Source organism: Cynoglossus semilaevis, chromosome 8 (genome assembly GCF_000523025.1).
Source record: "Cynoglossus semilaevis isolate Cse_v1.0 chromosome 8, Cse_v1.0, whole genome shotgun sequence".
Classification (NCBI taxonomy): Eukaryota; Metazoa; Chordata; class Actinopteri; order Pleuronectiformes; family Cynoglossidae; genus Cynoglossus; species Cynoglossus semilaevis.
The window spans coordinates 12813002-12833671 of NC_024314.1; the positions used below are offsets into that span (position 1 = coordinate 12813002).

Below are 20670 nucleotides of genomic sequence, written 5' to 3' on the forward strand. Positions count from 1 at the left end.
AACCAGTCTCTTTCAGAACTTGATTGGCTAATTTTGCCAAACGCAAAGACTACGTAATTACGTTGGGGTTCTTCTTTTCGCTGGTTCGCTGGCTGTCAATGTAAGCCCCGCCTTTTTCTAGTAACCCATAGGAGCTGACAGGTGGCGGAGTAGGAGTAGGATCGCTAAATCATGGCAACCTTCATGGAGCGGTTGGCTTTTCTACAGAAAGTAAGTGTTATGATGATGGAGTAAGTCTAAGCTGAGAAAATAAAAGACCCAGAGTTGAACATACAGAGTTAAACTCGGTGTTTATTCAGTTGTTCAAATACGTTTAGATACTCTAACCTGAGCTAGCAGCTAGCTCTCAGCTAACAACAGGCAGAATCATAGTGTTTACAGTGGTGCTATACAGTAGACGTGTCAAGATGTATACGCACAAACAACACTGTTTCTGAAAACAAAACTGTAACGTTAATGTGCTTATTTAAATGTGTGACTTTCTATTGACTGCTGTCAAAAAGACCAGTTATGGTCAACATAAAACAACACAAAAACAAAAGATAAAAACTATGGAAAATTCGATGCTTTTGTCTGGATTTCTGTTGTTTGTTTATCTTTGTTTCCTCCATCTGAAGGTGCCCACACTGATGAAGGCCACAGCAGATGATGAAACCCCCTGTCCTGGCTACCTCTTCCAAGAGATTGGAAGTATCCTGGTGGCTAATGTTGCGACAATAGCTCTACAGGTGGTCTTGTAGTGCTACCTATATAATGTGTGACCACATATGTTTTTAAATCAGCAAAAAGTGTGTAACTTGTATGGCATTGAAAAGGCAGTTGATTTTTCATTTTCTTTACGTTCCCTTGCTTCATTTATATCTCCTCTTTCTGTTTTTGTTCTTTATCACTGTTCTGCTTTGGCCTTTCTTCTTTGACTTTGATGCAGTGGCTCTTATAAACTATTAATGGCAGTTGCCTTAGTTTTTGTCACATTACTGCCACCGTCTGGTCAACTTTTCTACCAACTCCTTAATCATCAAAACCAGAAATCTCCCATGAGTCTTTAGGCTGTGGCCAGTGTTTGTTGGAGTATCTTTTGGAGAGACTGCAGGTTGAATCCTGTTTTGTCAAACTCAAGGTCAGTCTGGTGGGGGGTTTTTTTTTCCTTTATTTTTTTTGCGTTCTCTGAAACTTTCCTTCATTAAAATTAACTCCCATTCGAAACCTCCTCCTCCTATTCCCTGTAGGTTCTGAAGATCTTTGTCCATCTCTGCAGCCACGGTTCACACTATTTCCTGATTGAACTCAGAAGAAACTCCACCTTCATCCAGCAGGCCTCAGGTCAGGCGTCAGTGTTTTCCTTTTTTCCTAACGTTTCTCTGGCCCTAGTGCTGCCTTAACTCTGTGCTCGGTGTGTTTAGTCCACAGCGGTCCTCCAGATCCCATCCATGGCACAGCCTTGTACCAGAGAGTGAGGAACTCAGCACAGGTGAGACACATGTTGTGTCGCCGTGTAGTGTTGTCTTGTGTAAGAAAAGCAGTAACACCATGGATTTGTTGACTGGTTCTGTTTGTAGGAAGTGGCCAGGCTGCTTTTCACAGACACACTCTCCAACAGGAGTGTCTTTTCCCCACCCAGTTTGACTCCTCCTTCCATAGGTGAACACATCACGATAAATATGTTAATAAGGACACTGCTTAGATCCTATTACGTTTAAATTAAAATCTACTAAAATACCATCTATTTAATCATAAAGGTCATTAGAATGTTAATGTAACTCCTTGGATGTTTGTGTTGTTTCTCTCCAGGTATGGGATCAGCAACTTCCCACAGGTCAGGAATGCAGGGCTTTGGATACAGTCCAGGGAGACAGGGAACAGGTGAGAGGACACGAGTGTGTGAGTGTGTGTGTGTAGAGGTTAAAGATTTAGTTTGCAGTTAGAATTAGAATTAGGAGTTAGGATTAGAATTAGGAGTTAGGATTAGAATTACCGGTAGTCCTGGGGACAGGGTTAAGACAGCAGCTTCCAAACCTTTTTGGCTGCGCACCTCCTTCTATATTGAGGCACCCCCAGTTCCCCACACCTTCAAATAAAAGCATCAAGTTTTCTTATAAAGGCAGAGCGTGCTCAAATGACCAGAACACACAAATAACACACATACATATATATGCGTTTGTATAGCCTGCATTTTTTTTTAAATGTCAGCTTTTGGACTAAACTGTACAGAGGAAATGTTTATTTACATTTCTTTATTGTGTGAAAAAAATCCCACTTAAAAAACACACCAAATCCTGTCACTTTTTTTTATCTTGTGGCGGCACGTGCACATACCTTGGGAATCCCTGCTAGGGTAAGGATTAGAAATATGCATACATTTGTAAAGGTAAAGTAAGAGGTTAAGGAACGCATTATCTCTATGTGAATCCCTCACGTTTTCTAATTTGAAGACATTTAAGAAGTGAAACGCCACCATTTCCATGTTGACCTCCCAGCAAGCACCGACTCTCTGCTGGACAAAATCCAGAAAGCTGCAGAAGTCGTAGCCTCAGCTGTCCTCCCACCCACCGAACACCAGGGCATCCGTCTGCACGATAACCATTACAGAGCCGTTGCAGCGCCCCCTGCACCTATCGAGGTGGCTGTGCCAGCGTGTGCCTACAGTCTTCCTGCTCGCAAATCAAAAGGTTTGGTCTTTACCCACATTAAGGACTGAATGTGAGTCCCATATGTGGGAGATGTCCTGTAGAAGGAACTATTTTTTTCTCTTTTCCACAGCAGGGACCAGACGTTGTCCAGGACAGGTAGGCGGAGGCTGGGAGGAGACAGACAGCTACAACAACTCCTCTCATAACTCCTCTCAGGACATCACGACCGACAGCAGAGCCTCTTTGGGCAGCAAGTCAGCCGACATCAGGAGTGCCTCAGGGGGCAGTAGAGAGAGCAGCGGTGACCTCTCAGAGAGGTTGGTGATACCTGTTCTGTCCAGCTGTGATGTCTGTCTCACTTTAGTGACGTAACAGTCGACATCCAGAGTGAAGTCGGTTTGACAAACATCAGATATGTGTCTGATGCAGTACTTAATCTGGTCTCTGTGCCTGATCTACCTTCTACCAGGGTTGAAGCTTTGCAGTTAGGGGACTGTGTCCAGGAGATGGCGCTCATCAGCAGACTGACTGAAGGCTCCAGAGTTTTCCTCTCCAGAGAAGAGAACCAGCACTTCATCAAAGAGTTAGTGACCAACATCTTAACATCATTGTTATCTAAGTGATGAACACTACATCTTAAATGTTATTTTCCTTTTCTGACTCGTCAGGTGTTCCACTCTGAACTGTGAGGTTGTTGTGGAGCTGCTCTCCAACAAGCTGCAGGATCCGTCAAACTCAGTGAAGATGGTAAAAATGAAAGTTCTTCTGATTACTATGGGGTGTCGTTTTTCTTTTATTTTGTGACATTGTAATGTATGTTTTCATTTCTTCATATCCTGAAGAGGGCTCTGTGTGCCATCTCATGCCTCATGACGTCTGACCTCCTCTCTCTGGAGCAAATGTTTGCAGCCATACAGAAAAGACTTGGTCAGCTGAGAGAAGGCACACCAGGACCAGTGGCAAACAAAGCCACCAAGGTAAGAGGAGGGAAAAGAAGAACTGGGTCACTGGTCCAATGCTCACGTGTACTTTGGAGCTTAGACTGCTCAGCATTTATAAAGAATGGTGCTACAAAAGGGGAAAATGACCTGGATATTTTTGTGTACTACTCCAGAGTTGCTGTAGTAAAAAGGTAGAGAATATTTTTTATTTCCTTCTTTTCTTCCTGACAGATTTTGCTGCAGTTTGAAGCCCTTCTGAGCGGATCTGTGAACTCGCCCAGACAGGAAACAGCCAACAGTACCGAGCAGTCATCAACCAATCAGAGTCCTTTATCAACCTCAGACTCTTCAGTACCAATTCACTTTGCCCATGAAACCTACTTTAACAATTGCCAATCAGATGTCTCTCCTGTAGATGGCACCAAAATACCAAATCATAAATCTCCCAGTTCTGGTCTGATCCTGAATGACCAGGCAGGAGACTTGGTGAACGTCAGTGATGAGGTCAAACTTTCTGCAGCCAGGACTGCTGACGTTAAGGCTGCTGAAGACCCAGAACTCAACAGGGACTATGGTTCCAGACCATCTCTGTTCAGTGGAATGGAGCTGGTGGTGACCAAAGGAAGACTGGACAGAGAAGTGACTCAAAACATCACAGGTACAACAGACCATGACCTGAAACAGGAAAGTGCAGTGCTGGACAGTGACGGTCCAGAACATTCAACCACATTTAGTCCCAGTGAAAACCCAGCTTCAAGTTCTGGTTCAGAAAACATCCAGCCAGTCTCCGCCTTCTCCTTCCTCACATGCTGACCCAACAGTTAGGAGCCGGAACTGTTGTCCAAGAACAAAACAATGATGTCACCATAGGTTATAAACAGTATCCTTTAAAAACAAGTCTTATTATTTATTATCAGTCTGATCTGAGATCAGTGAGGTTTTGACTGTAGAGTTTACAGAAACATTTCTTGCTTTATGTCTTTGAGGTTCATTGGTACAAAGTTGGATTTCAAGGACTAGTGTATAGGGTTAGCGGTCAAGTGTTCAGAACCATCCTTTTAGTTCTAGTTTGTCTTTGTGAGTGTTGGCCTGGACCTCATGGACCATATACAGTACAATCCTGACTGTACTGTACATGGTCCAACCCCAAATGGACCAGGTTTCATTTCAGGTCTGCAACAATTCTGACATTCAGGTGTGGTATGCTATTCATCTATTTGTCAAATCTATGTATCCTCCTGCTTTTCCAAAAAACGTTTTCTTTTTTTTGCTTGGTACGTTCCTTTAAATAGCAGATCTTCTCAGAATCTAAAGCTGAGATCAAACATGTGCAGGTGACTTGAAATGAAGGTAAGAACTGATTTTGTTTTACCTCAGGATTTGGTTTAGCTAACAAACCTAACACACTATAAACCTCTGAGGGGAAATCCCTCCATTGGATTTTGCACTACAGCAGTAACAACTTTTTTTTTTGTCAAAGTAGAAAAACTAAGAACATGTTGTCTTCCTTATTTTTGCTACTAAGCTAAAATATAGTGTGAATGTTTACATTTAGTTCAGAATTATTTAGTTCCTTAAGAGGAACTGTTGAGGAGTGCATGTCTGGGATTAAAAACCTAATGTGTTGGAAAACATTTGATGTTTGAAACCACAGTATCATAGTAATGAAAAAATATGTAAACGTCAATAAATAGAAAATAACATTTACTCATTTCAGCTGATGTTTGAAAAAAATGACTGAACTAATGTAGTTCATCTAAGTTCAGTTGAAAATACACAAAAGCAGGGTTTTAGTTTAAAGTGCTTCACTTTATTTATTAGTTTTTGTTTCTTTACCCCAAGCACTTTGGATCACCAGCACTTGTTCTTTCTGTGATTAGCACCAATGAAAATGTCCACACATAAATGCACGCATGTAAAAGAGAACAATAACCTCTCTGTAAAGTGCACAGGGTGCGTGCACAAACACACATGCACGCATGTACACACACACAATCACATGTACACATCAATACTGCACAGTGGCTGGGCCGTGGAGACGTGGATGTGCTTGTTATGGTCACGGATGGTTACACGGCAAAGTGGGGATGAGGCTTTTTTTTTTGCCCAAAAATCTGTAAACCTCCCCACATGTACACACTCACTCTTTCATTCACACACACACACAGTCCACGTGACCTTCGGCAGTCACTTTGAGGAGCAGCTTCTGTGTCTGTTGGTCTTCACAGCATCTTCAGAGTCATGTAGAGCCTCGTCGTCCTCTAGACTGCAAACTGCTGAAGTGCGCCTCCCTCAGGACTCTGTTAATGTAGTCGTAGGAGGTGCTGCTGCTGTCGTTGCCGTGGAGACGGTGCTGCACGGCGCTGGCAGAGACTTCGGGGTTCGGACTTGGGGAGTTGTGGTGGACGATGCGGTGACTGTTCTGGCTGTGGATGCAGGGTCTGGGGGTGACCAGTGTACTGGACTCTGGGCTGCTGATGCCATTACAGCTGTCACTGCTGGAAGACTGAAAACACAGAGTCAAACAGACAGTAAGATAGTGGACTGTGGAGGTCTGTGGACTGTGGAAGCTTTAAATAAAACATTCAGGTTTTTTTGTTTTTTTTTTAACCACTGACACTGGTGCAGTGCACACAGACTGCAGTCACATTTATATGCAGGATGTCAGGATGCTCCAGTATCTACAAATGTCAGTGGACTCTGCATTATATTAACAGACTGCAGGTGACATAATGGTTTTCCAGTTACACACTGGGAGGTTAGGGTATCAAAGGAACAGGAAGATGGATACCATGGCTGCCCTGCCATGTGTTGCTGCTACAAGTTTCTAAATTAGCCTTTCTTAAAGTAAATTAGGTAGGGCATTAAAAACTGGGCATATGTCTTATACCTGTGCAACTACAGTTATTTACATTACCCAATTATAGATTGGTGTTTTATAGCATAATGAGAAATTGAACAAAACTTTCAGGCCATAATAAATATGGGTGTCATATAAAACCTGCTTAATGGCAGGTCCTTGACTTGACTTTGGAGCACAGGCTGTACTAAACAAATAAACACCCATTTGTCCTTGGAAGATATTGTGAATTTAGAGGAAATGGACAACAATACACATGTTACACACATTAAACTTTGGACAGAGCTGATGACTTTGGAGAATCGGTATGGAAGCCTTTCTCACCTCTGAGTCCAGGTCTGACACAATCAGGCAGGGACTGGCTCCTGACCTTTTGGCCTGAGGACTGAGCTGCTGCTGGTCCTCCTCGCTGTCACAGCTACGGCGACGCTTCCTTTAAACAGATGAGGAAATGAAGCAAGCTTGTTAGGCATGAAGGACAGAACCATGGGCATACAAGTGAAAATGGTGTGACAGGAAGGGGGAGTACAAAAAGAGTATGTGTGCAGTATATCATCAAAACGAAGAGGGGCCAAAAATAGAAACACACACACACACACACAGTTACATGAGCAGACATGTGGCACTCCTATTACATAGATTAACATAACTTGGACATGGACTTTAAACACAAAACAAATTGATATATTGATTAGGAAAACATGCTTAAGATAGAATTTACTGATACAATGGTGATTTACAATAATGTATGTAATAAAGAGACTGTCAAATATTAGTATACAAGACTGAATACCTGTTGTCAGTCAGCATCTTTTTGGCAGGACTAAAAACAAATTTCCAGCGTCTGGCGTGTTATAGGTGCAAGATCATCTCTTTAAATAAAGTCAATTAACTTGCTTTCATCTCATCTTATCTCATCAGGTTTCTTTGATGTCAGTAAGCTCCAGCCGGCATAAATACAAAAACCTCTGCTGAAGACAAGGACCCCAGTCCGGTGTAGTTCTGTTGTTTCTCCGGCTTCAGCTTCTTCTCCTCCAGCCAACGCCTCAGTGACGGAATAGAGCCACACACACGGTTTCTGTGGATCTCTGACAGCTCAGCTGAGCTAACGGCTAACGGGTGTTCTCGTTTACTCACTGAAATCTCGAGGAAGTTTAGTCATGACAACACAAGGAGAGCAGTTAGCTGCTAGTTAGCTTAGCCTAGCCTGGCTAACAAGAAAACGGCAACTTCTTCACCTTCAGTATTCCGTTCACTAGGCGTTAAGTGTTGTCTGTTTTTTTATAGTAAGACGGATGGTACCAAAAAAGTACAAATTAACAGGATGTTACGTTGTTAAAGTTGTGCGAATTATGGTCAAAGAAGTTGAGAGAGGTTGAGTGAGCTACGGCAATTTAGCCGGTACTGTACTCATATCCAGCAAAGTGCAAAACCGTTGCCGACGTATCAAGTGACGTATCAAGTGACGTAAAGCTCCGCCCTCGTGTTTACGTGACGTAGACGGAAGTACATTCTGCAGTCAAAACGGTGTGTTTTGTTGTTCACTTAATTGAAAGATTATAGTTTTGCCTGTGACGTTTTAAAAGAGCGTTGGTAGAAATGACTCTACCGCTGAGTTTTAGTTCAATGTGTTACTTATATGACGTATTAAACTCTAGTATTGTGTAAACTATCATCTGTGACAGTGGGTGGGCGTATATGACTTTCATCTTCGCTTCCTTTTTGTATTGGATATATATACACTACAAAAACAACAACAATATGGATAGAAGTTACTCACGAAGTTAGCGAAAGCTAACTGGAGATTTCAGTATATTGTTCAACTGTATGTTAACTCACGTTCATGTACTCCTGTAATGTAATCTTTGCTGCAGATGAAGGTGATCCAGCGCCCTGTAAAGACACTGCAGACTGCTCTGCTGTCTGACAGCAAAGACTTGATTAAACTCTACAGGAAATACACAGATCAGGAGAGGCAACTTTTGGAGGAAGGATTCAAGGCAGGTCAACAAGGTTGTCTGTTCCAGCTCATCACAGTTCACTCAGACTCAGACTGGATCCCTGCTCATCCTGAGGAGCCTCAGGACTTTAGGAGCTTCTGGAGAGACCCTCACAGGACGAGTCCTGATCCTGCACACAATACGATTTATATTCAAACCATAGGTGAATATGTGTGTGTTTGGTGCGGGCACCTTTCTTCCCTAACAACATTGATAATAATGAGTGTCACTCTGATATAGTTGTACTCTAATGTCTGCTGCAGGTTCCTTTGGAGAGGCAGGTCCTCAGACAGACCAGTATGTGCAGTGGCTCAGACAGTACTGTCAAGCCTTCTTCTGTGGTCTTTCTGTCAAACTGATGCCTCCAGTGACTGTGGCTGAAACACAGTGTTCGTTTAGAGTTAACAGCAATTTGCATAACCTACAGATACTCACTGGTAATTTGGCTATAACTTTTCTTTTTTTTTCATTCTGACACAGAACTAACATATTCATATTAATACTAACGTATTCATCCTTTCGATAATTCTTAGCCATCAAATTTGAGCACTTTTGAATTTGTTTAGCTTTAGCTGCAGCTGAGAAAGAAAGGGTTTATTACCTTTTGTACAACTATGTACTGTGTTGGACACTAAACTACATTATTTTATCATTTGGCTGAACTGTTGTCTCTTTCAGTATTTCTTTTGTTTACAATTCTTAAACCTGACAACCTTTTAACTAACGGCTAACTATTATTAATATTTTTGTTTACAGAGCATCTGCCAATTTCTTTTCTCTTGAATTCTAGGTGATCTTTTGCAATTCTTGGCCCACAGAAAACCAAAAGATGCGTTTTGTATTGTTGGAATCACAATGATTGACCTGTATCCCAAAGAATCCTGGAATTTTGTCTTTGGACAGGCTTCTCTCAGTATGGGTGAGAATTAAATAATAAAATATAACGCAGTGAATTTATATTTCGAGGCTGTCATGTAATGTGGCTGCATTGCCGCTAGGCGGCGCCAAAGTACTGTGTACCGTTGGAAAATAAACTAAAAGCGATACGAAATATTCTGTTTAAAAAAACTGTTACACTTTAACTTGTTCTGTACTTCACGATCTGTGTCAGAATTAATGTCTAGGTAAATTTCCAAATCTGAGAATTCCAACCAATATTTAAGTTCTTATTTATAGGCAAAAGATTTATAGACTTTGTTTTAAATATAAATTTGTTTTTGTGTTGGGTTTTTTTGTTGTCTTTCTCTCCTCCCAGGGATGGGTGTTTTCAGTTTTGCCAGGTACGACAACCACTTCTACAGCAGAAATTACACGGGTCGACTGAGTAAGAGTCTTCAGCCTAAGAAGGGAGATTATTCTGTGTTTGATGGATATTACACTCCACCCATCTGCAGCTCTCTGTTGCTGAGATCCTGCAAGGTTTCTGATGACACAATATTTTCTAATTACACCTCGTTTTAATAGTAGGAACTTTCAACTCTTTTCCTTTTCTCATAGACGATGACGCATGAGATCGGTCATATGTTTGGAATCAGGCATTGTCAGTGGTTGAGCTGCGTGATGCAGGGCTCCAATCATTTGGAGGAGTCCGATCGTAGACCTCTGGATTTCTGTCCCATCTGCCTCCGCAAGCTGCAGGTGTCTGTTGGCTTCAATATAGCAGACAGATACAAGGTACACTTAAAAGCATACAGGATGTCCTGCATGATGGTAAAAAAAAACCTGCTGCCTAGACCATTAGAATTTTCCACTTTTAGACTTTAGGCTCTCACAAAACACCTTCTGGAATTTGCATCAAACTCCAGTCCAAATGCACTATAGGAGCTTACTTCACTTTAAAGCTGTGGATTAAGTCTGATGAGGAAAAATCATGTAAATAATAAGATCTGTCCATTTCTCCATGTCTTTATTAGGCCTTGCTGCAGTGGCTAGAAGATGATCATGGACCAACACGTACTCCAGATGGAGCCTCCTACACCTCTTCCCAGGTTTCACTGCACTATCCCAAACCCACAGAAGCCTTTCATGACTATAAACTCTGGCTTCAAAGATGCCTGGAAATCCTGGAAAAATAATGAAGGTTAAAAAAAACTTGACTTCTGATACTTCTCTTTTCAAAACACTGTTTTTTCTTTCTTTCTAACATAGAGAGCAATAAACTGCAGAATAAATCAATATGTTGTAAGTTTGTTACCAGTGACACCATATCTTGTAGGTACAGCCTTCCAGAAGTATCCACAAGTACCATGAATATGACTCAGAAAAAGACATGTTTACATTGAGGATGACTGAGAACCTACACAGACACTCAGGACAAAAATAATCTGACTAAAGATTTTTTTACATCAAAGTGGACCCGCGATGCCTACACTTGCCAAAAGGTGGCAGCACAGTAACCACATCACTTCAAAAAATGTAACATGTAGCATTTGAAACAGTTCCTCCCAAATTCAGTAAAACACAGAAATGACATCCATCTATCATGTAGTGTATATTCTTCACACCTCTCACAAAAGGCTTGAAAAATGACATTAAATTGCACTGTTATCAATAACTCGTGCCAGAGTTTGTCTGTTTGTGTGCAGATCACTGATATAGTCACAGTTGAATTTGGATAGATGGAGGAAGACAAGATAATTACAAATATAAGTGTTTCTTTACTTACAGCTCGTAAGTAACGTAACAGCTCCGGAATATTACACAAAGCTTCTTTAATTATTCTGACAACAGATTCAGCAGCAGTTCACGTTCAGTAAACAGATCATCCACTATCTTGTGTGCTTGTTTGTTTCACTGTAGTTAGGCTAATCATTCATGGTCATGATCAGTTATGTAAACAGTTGTATTTAGCTTAGTATAAAGTCTAAAGCAGGCACACATCCCAGAGAAAATGGAAATAGAATGAGGTGATTCATCCATTAGCTTCCATGATTAAAGCTGAGTTGACAAGTCACTTATTTTAACCAGTGATAACAATACCGCATGTGCAAAAGTTTTAGGCAGTCATTCTGTTCTTTAGGGCCTATGCATTTGTAGCTCATGTTAAGAAAGCTGATTCTGAACAACATAAGCACGGACAGCATGGCTGACTGACAGAAAAAAACTGCCTATAATTTTTGCACAGTACTACACATATAATATATTACTGTGAGGTTAAAAAAAACCTGATTGGTCGAGCTCTAGACAAGGTCTTTGTTGTATATCTTTGTTACAGCAGTGTTTGTTTTTTTGTTTTGTTTTTTTCATTTTAAAACTTTTATGATTTGACCTTTTCTGAATGTCATCTTTTTTATAGATAGAAAGATAGAATTTTGTTAATGCCTTGGGAGTTCCCTTAAGGAATTTAGGCAAAACGGACGACTTTTTCTTCATCTCCTGAGGCTCCTGTGTGGTCCACATTGGTCTCTGCTACAGAAGCTGGATCCTGAGGTCTCTTCGTATTGTCTGTTTTATGCTGTTCCTCTGACTCCACCTCTTTTTTAGTGTTTGTTGTGTCTTGGGCAGGTCCAGAGCTCAACCTCTTTCTGCAGAGCAAACCTTTCTTTGCTGGTTTTACCAAACCAAGGAAAAAGGCACTCACAGCCATGCCTGCGGCACAAGAGTAAAATGCAGAGCCGTAGTTCTGGGTCATGTCTACCAGCACACCTGCAGAGAGAGGGCGATAAAGGAGAAGGTAGAACTCCACTGAGCTGAGCAGAATGACAGGTTTACATCTGCTGTTTCATTTCTTCATATATGAACTCAATTATTAGATCAATATGAGCACTGTTTCTTCCTCCAGATATACTCCTCACACACACACACACACAGAGACAACAGAGCTTGATGTATTTCCAGGCTAGTTCAAGCACCTGAAACTGTTTTTTGTTTTGAAATGAAGAAAAAAAAATCCAATAGCGACCTTTGACCTTGGTACTCTGGTTCTAAAAACAGACTGAGACTAATGTCATCATGGAAAACAATTTCTGGTTCATTTGTATTTATAGACGTTTACCTCCTAGCGGTGGTCCAGCCAATCCAGCAAAGCTCTGTATGAACACATAGACTCCAGCCGCTGACGGCATCTTGTCAATACCGACCACGTCGTCCTCAGCCAGCAGAGGGATGTGCGTGCACGCCAGCGTTCCCATAAAGAATCCGTACACAGCGCAGCAAACAGCCAGGCCGTAGAATTCCCTGACCAGAGTAAACCCGACCAGATCCGCCGTCATGATGATCACGCACACCAGAATCACCAACAGCTTGTGTTTTCTGAGTCGATTCCTGGTCAGAACCCAGCCGATGGAGAAGCGACCAAGGATTTCGGACACGGCCATGGTGGACAGCATGTAGGCGGCGCGGTCCCTCCCCACTCCACGACTCACGCTCAGTTCCACAACATAGAGCTGAGGAGCGAAGAAGCCCAGCGTGGCAAACAGTCCGAAGAGGCAGTAGAGGATGAAGTTACACTCCCTGAGGATGGAGAAGTCCAGTAGTTTGGTAACCTTCTGAGACATTCGTGCTTCTTCTGATTTATCCTTTGTCCTTTTTTTGTCCATATTTTCAGTTTCTGACAACTTGGTTTCACCACTGTCCTCAGGTATCTGCAGCAGAGCCTTGTCCTCTGTGCTGCCACTTCCTGTGTCTTTCAGAGACTGGACACCAAAGTCTCCGGTGCTGACGCAGCCTTGGGTCAGCTCATTGTCCAGACTGTAAGAAGTGCCTTGTGCCTGAGAGCTGGTGTTGGTTATTGACCCCTCTGGTACTGGGACACCTTCACTCCCCTGAGCACTAAGAGCTTCGTGTTCCTTCGGGGACAAACTTTCTAACTCCATCTTTTGGGAAATCCTGTCTTTGATGATGATGGGTCTGAGCAGAGCTCCGCAGATGATGATAGTGCTCTGCAGCGCTCCAATCACCACAATAGTTTTTCGCCAGCCGATGTGATCCCTCAGTGCAGAGAAGGCTGACAAACAAAAGACACAAAGGAGTGAAAACATGAAGTAAACACTTTGTACTGTGCTTCCATACGCCTCAACACACCGATGGTCTTGCTCTCACCTGGTGCCAGAGCAAACATGGACAGAGATTCTCCTGTAGAAGCTACAGCTGTGACCAAAGACCGACGGCGACTGAAGTACTGGGAGAGGATGGTGACAGTGGGCAGGAAGGTCAAGCAGTAGCCTAGACCTGGAATTGGGTCAGAGAAAGGGTTTAAAATATGATTTCATTTGTCACTAAACTGGGATTTTCCTTGACCTTCAAACAGACGAGCAGACGAGACGGACGAGCAGCTTCACTACCTGCCACTAGTCCGTAGGTGAGGTACATCTGGTTGATAGAGGTGGTGAAGCTGGTGGCAATGGTACCCGAAGTTATCAAAATTCCTCCCAACATGACGACCAACTGAAACCCAAATCGGTTGGTCATGACCGACGACAGAGGCGCTGAAGCCACAGCACAAACAGAGAAACACAGCAAAACAGTCTTACTTTTTATCTCAGTTTGTAATGTCTGCGACCGGCAGCGTCATATCAGCCGTGCTCACCGTTGAAGGTCATGACGAAGACACAGATGGAAACAATCCAGGAGACTCGACTGTTCGTCTCACCAAACTCTGTCATCAGGTCCTGGAGGAAGATGCCGAAGCTCTTGATGGTGCCATAAGTAAAAACCTCCACCAGAAAGAAGGCCACGGCCACCGCCCAGCCCCAGCCGCCGTCAGGGGCCTCTGGGTACACATTGGGCCCCAGGAAACGTGGCCTCTTGGCTCCACACAGTGCCATGACTGTAGAGAATAAAGCCCAATTAACTGAAACAGCTCTAATCATGCAAAAATTAAAAAATATATACTAGAACAATGATTAAACAAAACAGTAACAACAATTAAATAAATGGACAGTAATGTTGTTTTGACCAGGGTGAAACAAAACACTACTTCCTGGGGAAAAAGGCATTTCTCTTGGAAAGACCAAGAAAGCGTGTGTTTGTGATGTTTGGTTTTGTTGATCATATCTCTGACCCCGGTGTTGTTGTGACTGGACTCTGATGTAACACACACTCTCCCCTAACAAATAAACAAACATTCGCCCTCTGCTTTTTGGAGGATTACACAAGAACAGACAGATTTCTTTCAGCTTTGCTGGTGTGTCAATCACAGCATTACCTCCTGACCACAGTTCACCACATTAATGTCTGTGTTGTGTTTTTCGCAGGTGTGTCATACAGCATGAAGGTTCAACACCCTGGGACAAACATCGGCACAACGTGAGTATGATGTATGATAAAGGACTGTTGAAGCCACAACACACACACACACACACACTACAATGATCACGTTGTTGATTATAACACTGTAGCAGTGTCTTCTGTGGTGTAGCTCCATCCATGTCATACAAAAGATGATTTGACACTGTTTTTTGTTTTCTTTTTTCATTTCAAAACGTAATTCTATCTTTCTACAGAGACCGTCCGTAGCAGCTGGTCATTAAGACAGTAGTTTCTTTTTTTAGACTTACATCTTTTCAATTCCTGGAGGGGTGTGATGCAGCAGTTGGTCCTACAGAGTTTTATTTAGTCTTAGTCATGTGGGCTTTTTTAAAAATAAAGATATATATTTATCATAGGGCAGCAGTAAAGAATATGAAATATTACATTTCTTGATATAGAAATTTATTATTGCACAGGTTGGTCATGAGGAGTTTTTAATAACGCACATGGTATATTTTGTTCAAATGTTCTTACATGGACACGGCTAAACGGTAATTTAAACGTGTCTATATTAATATTTACTTTTTTTTTTTATGTAATAATGTGATGTTTTAGTTGGTAACTTTTAGTTGACAACTTTATGAACTTCCGTTCCGTCCTCATGCAGCTGACGCAATCAAGTTATCAACCAACAGCGGGAGGCGCGTGCGCTCGTAGTGGAGGAACCTGATTAAAAACCGATGGAGGACTTTCATAGTAAAAGTCTTTTCAAATTCAAAAAATAGTTCACTGTAGCGTGAGTACCACCGATACTACGACCCCCTCCACTCCACGGTATTTTTTTCTAATTGAATTATTACAAAACGACGTAATGAATGTAAAAAAAATAATGAGATCGTTACAACTCAGAAGGGTTTAAAAAAGTATTTGCTTACCTGTGTTTCGTGACGGTCCGACGGTAAAATCGTTATCGTCACTGCTGCACCGGATTCATGCTGCTGTGGTGTTGCTACGTCAGAACATGTCTGCTTTTCCACGTGCTGCTAGAGCGTTATATGAACGCCAGTGTAAACACACGCGCACACGCACACAGGGAGTTAAACCAGTTGAAACCAGACCTAACGTCTCTCCCGTTCTTCCTCAAACTCTAGTAGCGTGAGGAGCAAAGGAACTACCAGGAAGACTGACAAACTTATTTAAACGTTTTAATAATAACTATTTATAAAAGTTACACTAAGAATATCAGGAAACAGCGCTGTACAAGCATAGAAAGAGCTAAAACTATATCTCAAAAGCAGATTTAATGTAGGCAACTGGACTCACCTCAACTTACTTGATGTGAGTCCAGTTGCCTTCTTCAAAACTGCTTTTGAGATTATTATGACCTGGATGACTGAGAATACCCACAAATAAACTAAAATGATGTGACAACAAATAACCAAATTTGAATAAACAAATAATCACTAGTTAAAGAGGTCGTGTTTAGCTTAAATATCCCCAAAACATTAATCAAAATATTCAGGCTAACAATAAAGTATATTAGTTATTGTCAGGTAGTACAATAACTGCCAACTTTACAAAAACCGCTTGCACTAAGTTAGAATTGACCTATAATTAATAATTAATAAATATAATTATCACAGTTTACAGCACAGTACACAGAGTTTAAACCGTCCTTGGGTACGGATTCAGTCCACAGGGAAAAGTTGACAGCTGGACGTGGTAGTCTGTCGCAGTCAGTACTAACCCCCTCTGTGGTAAACTGTTTCAACAGAGAGACTGTTCTTTATTTCAACACCAGGATGTTTGAGGGTAAATATATATATATATATATATATATATATATATATGCGTACCTCATGAACTGACGCAAATATTATATGGGTTAAACTGTATGTGAGGTAAATATTGTTGTTTTTCACTGTTGCAAACAAGATTTTAACCTTCCTTTAAGGATATCGTTTTTTTTTTTTTTTTTCAAGACGTCTCTGATTTAAATGGCTAAAACGTCTCTATCACTTTTGGCAGATTCTGGCCCCAATGGCCAAGTCATTCTCTGTTCATCTTCTGGTTGCAACGCTTCAGCTGCTCCACACATCCTCCCAGCATGAGGCTGGAGATGACAAACAGCCCAATTTCATCATCATACTGGCAGATGACATCGGCTGGGGTGATCTGGATGCAAACCAGCCAGAAAAAAAGGCAGACAACACACCTTATCTCGACCTGATGGCTGAACAAGGGCTCAGGTAACCAGCTGCATCATCAAGATTCTTATTTTATACTGTCTAACCTGTTTGGTTTTGTCTGACAAAAAGCAGTGCAGTCACTAAGCTTGCATCAACATACTGTACAATCACTCCTCCACGGTCTTCTGTTAAAATGCAAAAGTTGATTGGAACATAGTTAAATAAGAATATATATATATATGAAATATAACCTTAAATATACAACTAAGCCTGAAAGAGTACATAATAAATAATAAAACAAACTACATTGTACTAAAAATAAGCAAATAATAACTTAACGGTAGCCAAAAAGTAGCTTTTGCTTTCTGTTGCTTCAGACTGACAGACTTCCACTCCCCGGCTTCCACCTGCTCACCTTCACGCGCTGCCATCCTGACTGGACGCTACGGTCTCAGAAACGGGGTGACCCATAACTTTGCTGTGAATTCTGTGGCAGGTCTGCCTTTATCTGAGGTTACATTGGCAGAGCTGCTACAGAAATCTGGGTACTACACAGCCATGGTCGGTAAATGGCACCTGGGCCACAACGGACCCTACAGCCCAACTAACAGAGGTGGGCCTCCATATCATATTTACATACACAGATTAGAGCTGTTGTGTAATGTTTTGTCTCCTGGACAGGTTTCGACTACTACTTAGGAATTCCATACAGTAATGATATGGGCTGCACTGACACTCCAGGATATAATCTGCCCCGGTGTTTACCCTGTGACTCATCTTCACCTCAAGCCTTAAGGTGTGGCTTCTTCTTTCCTGTCCTGCAGTTTCATTACAAATGTCTTTTATTATTCAACATGTAGAAAAGGCCTCTGTGTTGTAACCTAACAACTCTGATACAAACATACAGGTAAACCTGGTAGCTCAAACAGACATTTTTTTTAAATATTAATAAAATAATGTCTGTCAACAAGGTTTCAGACAAACCTCCCTGCTCAATTCTCTCACTCACTGACACGTGTAAAGACAACGCCGCAGCTTTTCTGTGTTTCCATGTTCCAGGGTAAAGAGGAGACTAGACAAAGGCTGTTACACCAAAGTGGGGCTTCCTCTGATGGAAAACAGCAGCATAGTGGAGCAGCCACTGAACCTGTGGACACTGAGCCAACAGTACACATCTGCTGCCACCAGGGTTATACACAATGCAAGGTACAACACTGCTGCACATACAATACTGATGCACTAGAGTGCAACGACAAGGAGACAAGGCTTACAGTAAGATGGGTGGACAACCAGGCAGCATCCCCGGAGACGGAGCAGACGACACGTCCAGGACCTCAAACCAAGGGAAGAAACACACAGACAGGAATGTGTCAAAGTAAGAAACAGGTTTGTGCAGTTGAGAGAACAGTGGAAACCAGAGAAGATGAGAGGACATCTGCTGGGTGAGGAGAGAAAGACAGGTGTTTTTGAGGAGGACAGCCAGTTCCCTTTAGAGACAAAAGTGACGGGATGCTTCAAATAAATGACACAATAATTGAGAAAACTGGACACTTTTTTGTATCATTAGATTTCTGTTGGTTTTCTACAGTACTGAACTTGACCCCGATGTCATCATTTGTGTCTTCAGGCAGAGAGGGCAACCCTATCTGCTGTACGTGGCCTTGGCTCACATGCACGTTCCTCTGGCTCCTCCACCTCCTCCACCTCCTCCTGATGCTGTGGTCCTGACTGCTGCTGACCACACAGTCTACAGCAGCAGTCTCAGAGAGATGGACAGTTTAATAGGAGCGGTGAAGAAGGTTTCTGATGACACAGACCAGAACAATACTCTCATCTGGTTCACTGGTGAGACCTGGGGGAAATGTGTCCTCATATCAGATGTTCTCCTGAAGAAGTGTTTATCAATGTCTGTTCTTATGTGTGATTAGGAGACAATGGGCCTTGGGAGCAGAAGTGTCAGTACGCAGGAAGTGTTGGTCCATTTGTTGGAAAGTGGCAAACCAGCAGAGGTATGTATATCCACACTAACAAAACGTCTGTGGAGGCTGGAACCTCGGCCTGCATGGTCCTGTGGAGACCTGAGCCCAGAATCCTCTTAGTCCTGAGTTGATCTTGTGGTCTGTGTTTGTCAGGGGGAGGCTCAGCCAAGAGGACCACCTGGGAAGGAGGTCACCGGGTGCCAACAGTGGCTTATTGGCCAGGAAAGATCTCTGCCAACAGTACCAACTCTGCTCTGCTCAGGTGGGCTCAACGGGCGTTTTCACACCAGAAAAGCAGCGCGGTGGAGCGCTGAGCATGTGGAGGAGATTTAAAAATCACAACACAAATTTTTTTTTAAATGTCTGGTGAGGAAGTTCAGGTGATGAACTAGTTGGTCATTCCTGACCAAGTAGAACCCCAGACCTCAATCAAAGAGTTTTTGCAGTTCATTTTTAGACAAGATCACATTTTTGTCACATCTTTTCACAGTGGTATGGACATCTTTACTACCCTGCTGTCTCTGGCTGGAGTAACGCCCCCTGCAGACAGACGCTACGATGGCATGGATGCCACAGATGTTCTGCTGCATGGTAAACAGACTGGGCATGAGGTAATTCAGCATTTTGTTGTTTCAATGTCAGCCTTTCTGCCCTTTTCTTATGTTTGTTTTTTTTTGCAGTTCCTCTTCCACCCTAACAGTGGCGCTGCAGGTAGATTTGGCGACCTACAAACGGTCCGAAGAGGGAAACACAAAGCTTTCTACATCACAGGTATTTGACAAATGTGAGTCAGCGGGTTTAACAGTGCTGAACCAGTTTGGCCACACACAGGTTTGTTGACCACAGGACTTCAACAACAGCAAGACTGGACTGGACTAACCTCTAATCCCAAACCCTTACCTTCACCTTTAACCCTCTGACCTGGAAACCCTGGGAATCTGACACAGACCCAATTACATTTTTTACTGACATGACTTGTCACTGTGACTGAATTGAAACTTTAATACTGCCCCCGGTGTCCTTCCAGGAGCAGCGGAGTCATGTGGGGGTGGTACAGGTGGGCAGCAGCTCCATAATCCACCTTTAATTTTTGACCTGGAGCAGGATGGAGCTGAGGAAACGCCTCTGGACATCAGGACCCCAGAATACCAGGCTGTGGCTGAGAAGATTGACCAAAGGAGAGAGGAGCTGCTGTGGGACATCGCCACAGACAGGTCTGTGTCCTCAGCAGACTATAGCACAGACAAGTCAGCGGCTCCCTGTTGTGACTCCAGGCAGCCCGTGTGTCGCTGCCAGCCAACGAGTCGGCAGGTGGGGGCGCTCCATCACTTGTGCCTTCACGTCAGAGAAGAACTGAGGAGATCACAGATGGGAGTAAACCTCTAGGGGGGACGAGACACAGCACTGTCTCTGCTGGAGGACGGCGTCAGATGTTTGTTTGTAGAGCGCAGTGTTTGTTAGGTCCAACGTCCAGATGTAGCAGGAGGAGGAGGACGTGCAAATCAGCAGGGAGCAAACAGATGCTGGAGGATGAAGAGCTGGACTTTGAGTCAGGGAGTAGAGGAAAGGTCCAGGTGAGACTCCTCGGTCCGGTCAGTGCCGTTAGGAAATGACTGGCATCCCATATAAATATTAAATATTTTAACTAGTAGTAGTTAAATAGCAGTTGAATATTTTGGTCATATATATATAAATACTTGAAGATGTTTATCCATCTTATAGTAATCTTTTTATCCTTAAACTAAATTTCTTAGGTTTGGATCTACTGTTTGGCTAATTCTTTGCTGCTACTTGGCTAACCTTTAGATTCTTGTCTGTCAAATTATTTCTCATTAAATTACATTTTAAAAGTTTTTAAACTGGCGCATAAATTATTTTGACA

The 20670-nt window shown here is 42.5% G+C and overlaps 5 protein-coding genes across 8 annotated transcripts; 3 read left to right on the forward strand and 2 right to left on the reverse strand.

Moving 5' to 3' along the window:
- The first annotated feature begins 140 nt into the window (after positions 1-140).
- tepsin (TEPSIN adaptor related protein complex 4 accessory protein) lies at positions 141-5275 on the forward strand. Of its 2 annotated transcripts, XR_003050434.1 has the most exons (14): positions 141-210; positions 618-690; positions 1029-1120; positions 1230-1323; positions 1404-1471; positions 1560-1641; positions 1792-1863; positions 2478-2669; positions 2761-2947; positions 3100-3213; positions 3299-3377; positions 3473-3607; positions 3803-4451; positions 4867-5275. XR_003050434.1 is itself a non-coding variant. In XM_025057966.1 (13 exons), exons 1-13 carry the CDS (start codon positions 172-174, stop codon positions 4382-4384), a joined length of 1809 nt encoding a protein of 602 aa, XP_024913734.1. In that variant the 5' UTR covers positions 141-171; the 3' UTR covers positions 4385-5275. The 2 variants fall into 2 exon arrangements, 1 of the variants encoding a protein (XP_024913734.1); XM_025057966.1 differs by having other exon boundaries at positions 3803-5275.
- An 84-nt stretch (positions 5276-5359) lies between these two features.
- si:dkey-21c1.1 (protein FAM104A-like) lies at positions 5360-7366 on the reverse strand. Its single transcript, XM_008315154.3, has 3 exons — positions 7225-7366; positions 6756-6864; positions 5360-6077 (listed from the first exon to the last, which is right to left on the reverse strand). The coding sequence occupies exons 1-3, from the start codon at positions 7239-7241 to the stop codon at positions 5811-5813; spliced, it is 393 nt and encodes a 130-aa protein (XP_008313376.1). The 5' UTR covers positions 7242-7366; the 3' UTR covers positions 5360-5810.
- A 452-nt stretch (positions 7367-7818) lies between these two features.
- Positions 7819-10711, forward strand: amz2 (archaelysin family metallopeptidase 2). 2 transcript variants are annotated; one of them, XM_008315158.3, is made up of 7 exons: positions 7819-7958; positions 8306-8594; positions 8695-8868; positions 9222-9350; positions 9687-9850; positions 9929-10105; positions 10345-10711. In XM_008315158.3, exons 2-7 carry the CDS (start codon positions 8306-8308, stop codon positions 10504-10506), a joined length of 1095 nt encoding a protein of 364 aa, XP_008313380.1. In that variant the 5' UTR covers positions 7819-7958; the 3' UTR covers positions 10507-10711. The 2 variants fall into 2 exon arrangements, with proteins under 2 accessions (XP_008313380.1, XP_024913739.1); XM_025057971.1 differs by lacking the exons at positions 7819-7958; positions 8695-8868 and having other exon boundaries at positions 8281-8594.
- Positions 10712-11068: 357 nt separating this feature from the next.
- Positions 11069-15927, reverse strand: LOC103382379 (monocarboxylate transporter 7-like). Its single transcript, XM_008315162.3, has 6 exons — positions 15556-15927; positions 13959-14198; positions 13714-13857; positions 13472-13600; positions 12426-13376; positions 11069-12076 (listed from the first exon to the last, which is right to left on the reverse strand). The coding sequence occupies exons 2-6, from the start codon at positions 14194-14196 to the stop codon at positions 11775-11777; spliced, it is 1764 nt and encodes a 587-aa protein (XP_008313384.1). The 5' UTR covers positions 14197-14198; positions 15556-15927; the 3' UTR covers positions 11069-11774.
- Positions 14254-20647, forward strand: arsg (arylsulfatase G). 2 transcript variants are annotated; one of them, XM_025057969.1, is made up of 11 exons: positions 14254-14677; positions 16649-16869; positions 17187-17422; positions 17491-17605; positions 17869-18015; positions 18437-18654; positions 18738-18818; positions 18942-19050; positions 19279-19399; positions 19469-19559; positions 19816-20647. In XM_025057969.1, exons 2-11 carry the CDS (start codon positions 16661-16663, stop codon positions 20172-20174), a joined length of 1686 nt encoding a protein of 561 aa, XP_024913737.1. In that variant the 5' UTR covers positions 14254-14677; positions 16649-16660; the 3' UTR covers positions 20175-20647. The 2 variants fall into 2 exon arrangements, with proteins under 2 accessions (XP_024913737.1, XP_008313390.1); XM_008315168.3 differs by lacking the exon at positions 14254-14677 and adding an exon at positions 14747-15454.
- Positions 20648-20670: the final 23 nt, after the last annotated feature.